This window comes from Miscanthus floridulus, chromosome 6 (genome assembly GCF_019320115.1).
Source record: "Miscanthus floridulus cultivar M001 chromosome 6, ASM1932011v1, whole genome shotgun sequence".
NCBI classification, from domain to species: Eukaryota; Viridiplantae; Streptophyta; class Magnoliopsida; order Poales; family Poaceae; genus Miscanthus; species Miscanthus floridulus.
The window spans coordinates 50,700,404-50,711,446 of NC_089585.1; the positions used below are offsets into that span (position 1 = coordinate 50,700,404).

Genomic DNA, 11,043 nt, shown 5'->3' on the forward strand with positions numbered 1-11,043 from the left:
AATTCATTTTCCACAGATCAAGCTTATGTTAAAAAGGCAATACTGCTACTTGGGTTTATTACGGTCAAGCATGAATATTAGAGGTCTCGGCTGGACAAAAACTCTTTTTATTCAACAAACAGATAATTGGTTCTTAAACCCTTGACATTTTAAAACGGTATTTTCATGAGGACTTCTAGATTGTGGTGGACTACAAAAGATGATGGGGAACGGACTAATACTAAACGCAAAGGAAAAGATCAATAACGAAGCTATTTTTTTGTATACCAAAGCTGACTAAGATTGACATCTAAAGAAAACACAAATAGTGTCAAAACAAATCTCTCCACACACCCACCAAGGAAAACAAACAACAGAACGATCTTGCCTAAGGTGGTTGAAAAAATTGATGCTTCTGGCAATGCCAATGGTACCTGCTGCACTTCTACCATTGTTTCTGCATCACCAACACTATATTATTATGGTGCTTCAGTCTTAAAATACAATATCTGACTCTACTCAAACACATAGTATGGCATAGTTCAATGGTGTCCACACATTAGGTTCTCCAACATGTGAAGAAATAAAAATTCAATTTATTTTCCAAAATACTTCATGTAACATTGCAACACAGTCCCTGCACTGCATGACGGGCAATCAAGAGGTGGACTTCAAACTTTATGTAGGCACTCTTTTTTCCATTTAGAATTAAAATATCATGTGAGAAAGAACCGTTGGTTCTGATCTTTATCACAGGTTTGATGTCAAACATATTTCCTTGTCGTACATATATAACAGTATGCAAGGGGATACAAATGACTCGACACTTGTTCAAACGAACCAAAATGTTGAGCACAGCTATGTGATAGAGATTACCAAATGATCTCAACAAGGATAAAACAATGCAAATGACTGAAACACTAACTGCAGTAACAAAGATGTCTAGGATTGGATAGATCGACCTACAATGTTATACTAACTCAGAGAAAAACTAACTTACACAGACTATGTATGAAGTATTCTAACATATGTCAAGACTAAATATAGCAATCCTACTGATCTTCTTTCCACTTCATTGTCTTTTGCATGTGTTTCCAGCACAAATTCATCGGTTAACTATTACACATGGAAAAACAATGCGCCTGAAAAGTTCAAAATTGAAAAATGAAGGCATGTCAGTGCAAATTAAATCAAATCACAATGAAATGATATTACCTCATAACTTGTGCAAGGTTTGCTTCTGGATCGGAAGTTGTCGAAGAACTATCCTCATATCTACAACTATTTTGTCAATTCATTCAAAGTCAGCTAAAGCTTATAGACCGCACCTGCAAAAACAAAGTACAATGCACCAAATTAAACTACACATCCACCAAATCAATCAAATTATAGATGCATCTAATCAAAGAAGCAAGGGCCAGGCTTTCACAAATCCAAGCATGGTCCAAAGCTAGTTGATTTACCTGTACGGAAGGCTGCTATAGGTGAAACCTGGCCGGCATTGGTATGCTCGCTTGCTTCCACGCACCCATCTGGTTCGTCCTCCGTTGTTGCTTCTCTGGTTCCGTCGGCCGCTGCAGTAGCTTCATCCGCGTCCATTGAGATGGGATCCCCACCGATGTCGCCGTCCTGCCCTTCCTTTTTCCGTATATCAGTTTTGGATTTTTTTGTCGTGAGGCATGGCGGCGTGGGATTTCCATCCCTGGCCACGGAGGGTGTATAGGGGATCAGTGCGTGCGGGGGGCTGAGCGCGTGCGTCGAAGCCTGAGATCCAAATAACGTTGGTCATCGGATCGAGTTGAAGCCTGCGAGGGAGGACTAGGAGCCATAGATTTTAATAATGTTAAAATTCTATGTGTAATTTTCTGGGTGCACAGTGATTGGATTCTCTCAGCGGGGGACGCATTGTTTGGTGTACCTAAAATAGTTTGGATTGGTCCATTACAGTAGAGATTAGTCCAAGTGGATATTTGTCCTAACATCTCGATCTCCCTTAAATCCAACCCATCTAGGGTTCAATTCCCAGAAGTCATATAATAGCATTGAATAAAATGGACCAATGGCTGTCATATTTGTCATTATTTTTTCACTTGGATTTCTGATTAAAATATCCACCAATCAACAAAGGTAAGGAAACATTACTGCAAGTTTGAACCAGCTCAGTCAAAAACCCTTCCTTAAATTCAGGTTGGGCTCATAAACAACCACTAAATTAAACACCAGTGGAAGCCATCACATTTGTTTCTAAGATGGAATTTAATGCGAATTATTTGAAATGGAGGGAGTAGCTATTTCATACCACATCTAGGTCTATCTTATTTGACCCTCATGTTAAACTAAGAATTGCATTTGAAAAACTAGTAGACAATGGTAATCCATATAAATGAGAGAGGGTGCTTATTGGTTATACATGCAATTCAAGTGTCTCTGTTCCTAATATAATTCCATATGTGCTACTGGACTGCAAGAGATCGAATTAATCTTCAATAATGTAATATAATCCAAAATAACATGTTTGTGTTACAAAAAGAAATAGGTTATGCAAAACTTGTCTCATAACATATGAAGTAATAGATTTTTTTTTTGTTTCATTTTTTATCTAGCAATCAGAGGCAATTTTTGTTTACAGTTAATCAATATTATTAGAGATGTATAGCCACATACGTATACACAAGCCATACATCTCTAATAAATATGTATACAAATTTGCTAATTTTCTCTATCTGATTATCTGGATTGAAGTTCGTGGTGCCACAAGGGGAGAAGAAGAGCAACACAGACTCACTTCATGAGAACCTGCTGAGAATGCAAATTATGTCCATTATTTCTTGGTTTTCAAATGCACAAAAGAGCAATGCAGGCCAAAGCGGTCTCCTTTTTGGCCTTCTTTGTGTGCTCCTTGTTCTTGAGTATCTTCGGGTGCTAAGACCAGAGTCGAACCGGTTCAAAGGTATGGGTATCTACGTGGACACCGGTGTTTCTGTGATCATAGCATATGTATTGCTGATTCTGATCAACTTCCAGTATTACATCCTTGTTCCCTTCCCTATTTGTTTGCTTGGCTTCATCGCTTATCTTTGGAAAAAGATCCTGGTGAAGGGCAAATTGCAGCAACAATGCAAAAGATCAGAGGATACAAAGAATTCTGAAGAGCTCGAAGCAGCACAAGGGTGTCTGAGTATAACAAAGGATGACTTGGAACAAGATAGAAAGAAAATTGAGGAACTTTTGAGTACAGCATTAGTACCGTATTTTGTACTATTAATCAGTGCACTATATGGGGACGGTAGCCCTGTTCTGTCTCACTTTCTGCTCTTCTCATGTTGCGCGCTAGGGATGCTAGCACTGATGTATTCCAGATTGGCAGATGATCTCAGTCCTGGCTTAACACGCCCTCTGAGATGGATCCAAATGGCATACATGGTGATGATGTTCATAACAGTACACACGATGGCAGGAGAATGGCTGGGAGAGGTCGTGGCATTGGTCTGCATCCCTGAGCTGATTGCAGGGCTTGTCTGGTTTTCTACTTTTCTCCACGGTGGAAGTTCTTATAGAGCAGCAGCAGGCAAAGTTGCCACAGATAACGATGGCTTCTTGTTCATTCCCCTGGGAGCTGGTTTGGCAAGCTTAACTTCCACTTATGGATATGAAGGGGATTTCCTGGGATCCTGGTACACGGAGGCAATGGTTTCCTGCGCCGTTGCAGGGTGTATGCTATATCTCAGCCTGTGGATGATATCGAGGTGGCCAGGGAGCATACCTGGCTCAGACAAGGCGACTCAACTGCTCAAGTTTCCTGCAAATATTTGCTTGACTGGAGCATGCCTGATGCTGTTTGCTTTGTTTGCTCAGAAGACACTGGCTCATGGTTTATTTGGTTTGGATGACCATATTAATCCTGGTTTGCTCAAATATCTTCCTGGTATTTATTTCAGTACAGCAGTAGCATGGCTGGTAGCCTTTTATGTGAAGCGTCGTGCTGCACGTTGACTGTGTTATGGAGTTACCTGCTGGTTTGCAAAAATCATTCCGACCAAATGAACATGCAAAAGGTTCACTTGGTCTATTCATTTTCATGTTGAGTCAGTAATAAGTTTGTAAAGATTGCCCTGAGTCGGATGCAAAGACTAAATATTCGAACCCCGTCAATTGTCTGTAAAACTGAAACTCCGTTTGTTGTATAATATTATTTTTAACTAATATTTGCCTCTAAAACTGAAACCCCGTCAATTGCCTTCTCGTGGCGCTGGTAGCCACGGCCGCCTTCGCGGCAGTAGTCACGCTCCTGCAATGATACATCGTGGTGGCACTTGCTGTGGTTATTAGAGTATCCGTCGTGTGGTTCCTCAAGTTGTACTGCAAATCCAGAGCACCAGCTGCAACGCCTCCTGTAGCAGTAGAAGCACCAGCCGTCGCCGAGCTCGCCGAGATCCAGGCCGTCGTCGCCAAGATCGAGGCTGCCACCGCCGAGCTTGCCTCCTCGGCGCCGCCATAGCTTGCCTTCCCCTTTCTCTGGCGGGTTGGGAGCAGGAGCCATCGAGGGAGCTCAAACAGCGCCGGGAGCGGTGGGGAGTCAGAGGGAGCTGGACGGAGCGGAAGCAGTGTGGAGCGGGAGTCGAACCGGGTTGAAAGTGCGGGCCCGTTCGCGTGCTCTTAAATCTCATCTGAAATAGTATTTTTCTTTTACAAATTCCTTCAAATTTATCTAAATTCATCCAGATTCCTACAAATTACTCAAGCGAACGGGCCCTCAAGAGTTGCAACCGGAATATAAATGTTGCCAAAAGAAAATGGTTGTTTGACCTGTGATCAGTTTCTTTGCTGTTCAGCCCTAAAAAAAAAAGTTTCTTTGCTGTTCAGTCCCTCCAGCATAAACTGCTTACACTGATAATCATTGAACCTCTTAGATAAATGGAACAGATCGTATAAGCAGAATATGCATTCAACCTAAACATGAATGAAAGAACAATGTGCCTTCCTCATTTATCTCAAAAACATGAAAGATCATATAATTGCATGACTAGTCGATTACCACCCACAAAATATATCTAAAAGTACCTCGTTATGGTCAGCCAGTAACTAGGAACCCAATAGAAGTGTCTGGACGCAAGCCTAATAAGGAGAGAAGAAGTACTCACAAGAACAGAGGGCCAAAAATAAAACAGCTGCAGACGTGTGTACACCATACAGGAAACTCAAAACTCTTGAAAACCTATGAATAGTTACATAATAACATTGAATTTTAGAACAATTGACAAGATGTCAAACGTAGGAAAATGGTAGAAATAGGCATTTTTGACACAAACTCTAGATAAATAAAAAAACAAAACTTAAAGCATGCGAGTGAGAAGGATGGAGAGAAAACCTTCACGAAAAATCACCAATAAAGGCTACCCTCTTGTTTCATTTTGTACTCGGGAAAATCACTCTAAAACTATAGGAAAGGTAATGCGATCAATATAATAAAGAAAATCGTTGGAACCCAGCTCCTCTTGTTTTTTCCTCTACTCTGCTGGAACTAGACCTAAGCATGTTGGATACTAATTAATATATGACTGTAGAAAGCAGTCAAAACATTAGTCCATTCAACAATATCCAATAGGAGGTCATGTTTATTCCTTTCCCTTTCTAAAAATCACAAATTACTACAATTTGGCTTGAGTAACAAAAAACTGTAATCCGACAAGTAGATTTCTCCACCCAGTCTGCATCTTCTATTTACAAATAATCATTGTACTATATCCCCATTGCTACCTAGTAATATCATCCTACACACGGTGCATATCATCAAAAAGCCTTTGCTCTGTAGAGTATTATTAACCATATAGCATAGCACATCCACTTGAGTCACAATTTCAAAATAATGGCTGATTATAGAAAAAAAGTTGTCGACGTAAGAAGTGCAAAGTGAGTAGCCATATATATATATATATATATATATATATATATATATATATATATATATATATATATATATATATATAGGGAGAGGCTATTCAGTAGCCGGCTACAAAATAAGTTATTCTGTAGCCACCTCCATTTACTATAATTTTATATACTAATTTACCATAATATAAATACATATTTACGATAGTTGGGTTACTATAACACATGGGGATATTTACCATAACGTTATATTAAACCACTTAGTAAGGAGTTACTATAATCTCGTAAAATAACATAGTAATTATCGTAACTCAAAGTGGCTACAGAATAAGTTATTCTGTAGCCAGCTACAGGATAGTAGTCCTATATATATATATATATATATATATATATATATATATATATATATATATATATATATATATATATATATATATATATATATATATATATCAGTTTGAGCTAAATTCAACTAGTAGATTTATGAGAAGAATTCCCCAAACGCATTGCTTCTGGCAGGCTTGAATAGTAGTAGTAGCAAGAAAATAAATTAAAACACATGTCTATACACAAGGAACAGATAATGATGCATCCTAACACAATTCGCATCAATCAATCTTGAGTACAAGAACAAAGGATAAAAAATGTTGGTCTTATTTATTTTTTCTTCCATTTGAATTCGAAGAATTTTGCTACTTTTCAATGGTATAATGCTTGAGGCACGCACAGAGGAACAGCAGACAGTTCCTGATTCCCCCAATGCCCAAACCCCCTAAAACCGCAGTTGCAGACAGATATATATACAGAAGCGGTTTTCAAGTAGACACGGGTAGAAGGAGGATGAAGTCAAACAAACCCCCACCCCACGGATGATCAGCAGACGGTGGGGACGAATCGCAGGGCGGCGACGCGGGCGGAGAGGAGGCCCGCGAGCCTGCGGACGGCGAACTGGATGCAGTTGGACAGCGCGATGAGGCACATGGGCTCGTAGATGACCCCGAGAGCCGCATCTAGCGCGGACCTCCGGGCACATGGTTGTTTTTTAATTCTGTGTGTCCCAAAGCAACTTGTGCTAAAATGTAAATAGCTTTGTGATTAGCATAATCTTTCAGCCCAAGGTTGCTTTTAATTCTTTCATGACCAAGCTAATTTGTGCTAAAATGTGATCCAATACAGTTGCTTACTTGTTTCATGTTGCTTGCCAAAGAAGTGGGCACATGGTTGGGATAAAATAAACAAGGCTTGGATCTAAATATTTTGGTGTTTGTGATGACCTTCAGATGAGAATGTGTTTGCCTAGTTTGAGCTTTTCATAGCACTAGTGATAACTTAATCCTCGCACTATTCATGCTAGGTGCTTGTTCTTGTGGAGAACAATTTTTGAATAATCTTGAAAACCCAATGAATTGCTTTTACGCTTGGTTCTTGTGACATAGTATCACTTTGAGATTTTGTGCGCCTTTGAGCTACATTGTTTACTCCTCGTAGTGCTTTGCCATCCCTAGAACTTGCAAGTGCTTTGTGGTCTACTTGAGAAGCTTTCTAGGATTGCACCCCATATCTATCATGGCATCCATGCTTTGGAGCTTGTGTCCTTAAAAATTGGTATCAAGTTCTTTTGTGTTTTCCCTTCCGGATGGGTACTTCTTTGAGCATGTTCTTCAATTGAAATCTTTTTAGCTCTTCTTGATGATTGCGTTGCCAACAAAGGGATGAGAAAATAGAATTGCACAAGGGGGAGTATTGCATTCATGTGCCATAAGAGTCCATAATTTGAAAAGGGGGGGGGGGGGGGGGGGGGGGGGGGGGGGGGGGGTGTTCATGCATGTTGAGCTTTTACCTCTGCTTGAAAAACCGGTGCTCCCCGCATCCGCGTATGCCAGAAAAGGTCTCACGGGTTCTGGGTTGACTCAGCAAGGACAGGGCTGCGCTGAAGCAAATGCCTTGACGGGATCAATGTAATGGTGCCGTACTGCAGTGCTAGTGCACGACAAATCCAGTGATGGCCAGCAGGCATTGCTTCGGTAATACTAATATTTATTCAGTCCAACACGATTGAGTAAACAGATTTATTTTGGTCTATAAGAATATATATATGACCGCGCGTTTAACTAAGTTCTTCTCTCTTCTTAAGTATATGATGGAATTTTATGAACTTTGACTATTTTTAATTTCTTCCTAATGTAAGGGAACAGGAGCAACCGCATCAAGCTTTTTCTCGGCAATTAAAATTCAGATTGATATATATGTGGATTTGAGCTGCATCTAAGAGTTTAAAATTTCTATGTTGTTTATAGAATATTAGATCTCATTTTTTTCAATTTATTTTGTAATGGCCGTAAGTACCGTTAGAGAGGCTAGATTTTTATTTTAATTAAACCTTTTCTTCATTAAAAAAGAAATCATTGACCAACGTTTTCTAATTCACATCAAAATCCTCGGGACAAGAAGATAATAAAGCGAAAGAAATGAAAGATGAAGCGTTATGTTCCTCTAGCTTAAGCTCATTCAGTCATTATCTGGAGGAATTCATTTGTGCGTCATGTGACCCCATTATGCTGTTGAACATTTGGTCAATTTACGACTTATATTAATCCATAAATACGACTTAAACAATAGTAACAGTACCACTAACCATACTGTAACAGCACCACTACTGCAGATAGTATTTAACAGTGCAGCAACCAAGTGCGCTAAAAACGCTAACAGAATAGCATATGAACAATAGCGCACAGTGGGATTAGATTTATACCCTAGGGTGGGACTGCCGGTATCCGCGGACAGTGAGCCACCATCTTCTCCGTCGTTGGTGTTGGTGCGGCCACCAGTCCTCCTCGTGTCCACCATGTTGCAGAGGAGGTCGCGCCGGGAGACTCCTACAGGTGCGGTGTTGGAGCAGTGGCACGGGAAGCTCCTGCAGGTGCGGTGTCGCAGCAGTAGCACGGGAAGCTCCTGCAGGTGCGGTGTCGCAGTAGTAGCACGGGAAGCTCCTGCAGGTGCGGCGTCGGAGCAGTAGAACGAGACTCTCCCGTCAAGAAGCAGAAGCCCCCGAATAGGAAACTACAGACGGGGCAGCAGTCGCACCGGGAAGCCGGCGCTCCCCAAAAACTTGATTCCCCGCCTACCCGTGCAGGTACGCTTGACGGGGGAAGTTCCGGAGGCCTGCTACCGAAGCTCCCTGTGCGCGCAGGGAACTCCGGTCGAAGATGTAGACGAACAGCTCAGCGCTCAGATGTTGCGGAGAGGAGGAAGAGGAAGAGTCGGGTCTCGCACACCTGGAACAGGGGCGCCCTCCCCTCATTATAGCCGCGCAATTCCCCATCTGTCCGTTAGGCCCTGTCGGGGGAATAAACCTAGACAGGGTGGTTGGGCATTGGGAGTTGGCTGCGGCGGCTAGGGTTTTGGTTGGGCCAAGCGACAAAACCAAGCCGGGCCATGGCCACGGCCCGGCGCGGCGCGTCGTGCGCGCGGGCGGGCGGGCGGGCGGGCGGCGCGGCTCGGCGGCGGCGGCGCGCGCGTGTGGCCTCCCGGTTCTCCCTCTCAACTTGTCTATGTGAGAGTCCTAAGACTCACTATTTAAGTTGATAACCTTTTTAGTGAATTTCCTATATGGTACTAATCACTTTTCCACTTAACAATAATTGTGGGTCTTTGAAGTTTATTTGATTAATTAGAATAAATAATGGGCCTGGCCCAAATTAATCTAACAATCCCCACCAAACTTCAGAAGTCCACATTTAATGTCTTCAGATCTGAGCTTGTTTGATATACCAGTGTTTCGATGAAGACTGTTAAGTTGAACATCCATCTAGAAAAGGAGTTTACACTCATTTACAACTGACCAATGGACTATGCCTTGAATTGACAGTTTTGTGCAAAGTGAGGCTCACTCGATTCCTTTACTGATACTAGGCTGCCTGTAGCATCCCCTCTGGTTGGAGCATATAAGTCATACTCCTGGTCTATTCATGAGTATCTAGAGATCACCCAAATCTCATAGATTGTGACTAGCAATCAAACTCACATAGCTGTGTTCCTTTAAGATGCCCTGTAGGCCGACATCTTTGCTTCTCATTAAGCCACTCGGATCACATTGAGGTATTTACCAACCTGCCATACAGATAGGAAGAGAAGTGCATTACTCAAGAGATTGACCTTTATTAAAAAGGGTCTCTTCCCTCAGTCTACCCATAGCTTGTTTCACCATCCTAATTCACGAGATCTCCGATCACATAGGACAGGTTGCCACCACGATAGAACTTCATGTGGGTTTCAGTCCCATCTCACTCGATGCATTATCTATCACATTATGCGATAGTCCCTTAGTAAATTGATCTGCCAGATTTTTAGACGTATGGACATAGTCCAATGCTATTACTCCAGAGTTTCTCAATTTTCTGACAGATTTTAACCGCCGCTTTACATGCCTAGTGGTCTTCATGTTGTCCTTTGAACTGTTTATCTTGATAATTACTGTTTGGTTATCACAGTTCATAGAAATTGTGGGCACAGGTTTTTCAACCACCAGCAAATCCATAAGGAGCTCACGGAGCCATTCAGCCTCAACAGTAGCGGTATCAAGTGCTACAAGTTCTGCTTCCATTGTTGACCTTGTTAAGATGGTCTGCTTGCAAGACTTCCAGCAAACAGCGCCACCTCCAAGTGTGAATGTATATCCACTTGTGGCTTTTAACTCATCAGCATCAGATATCCAATTTGTATCACAATAGCCCTCGAGTACCTTCGGGTACCCCGTATAGTGAATGCCAAAGCTCGACGTTCCCTTTAGATAGCGCAATATTCTTTCAAGAGCACGCCAGTGATCATCTCCCGGATTTGAAACAAACCGGCTTAATTTGCTCACAGCAAATGAGATGTCAGGCCTCGTTGCACTAGCCAAGTACATTAGCGAGCCGATGATTTGGGAGTATCTCAACTGATCCCTCATTATTCTTCGGTTCTTTCTCAGGATCACGCTTGGATCATAGGGAGTGGACACGGGCTTGCAGTCACTATAACCAAAGCGACTCAGTACCTTTTCCACATAGTGAGTTTGTACAAGTGTTACCCCACCATTTTCTCCCCTTAGAAGTTTGATGTTTAGTATCACATCAGCCACTCCCAAATCCTTCATGTCAAAGCTCTTTGATAGAAAGTCCTTGACTTCCTCAATCA

The 11,043-nt window shown here is 41.8% G+C and overlaps 1 protein-coding gene across 4 annotated transcripts in view; it reads left to right on the forward strand.

Moving 5' to 3' along the window:
• The window catches only part of LOC136456019 (disease resistance protein Pik-2-like), a 29,159-nt gene extending 24,966 nt beyond the window's left edge, over positions 1–4,193 (forward strand). For 3 of the 4 annotated variants that reach the window (XM_066455777.1, XM_066455778.1, XM_066455779.1), the window contains one exon: positions 2,722–4,193. In XM_066455777.1, coding sequence (XP_066311874.1) covers positions 2,722–3,972 — 1,251 coding nt within the window. In that variant the 3' untranslated portion in view covers positions 3,973–4,193. The remainder of the gene's footprint in view (positions 1–2,721) is intronic. The other variant, XM_066455780.1, reaches the window with a different exon arrangement.
• Positions 4,194–11,043: the final 6,850 nt, after the last annotated feature.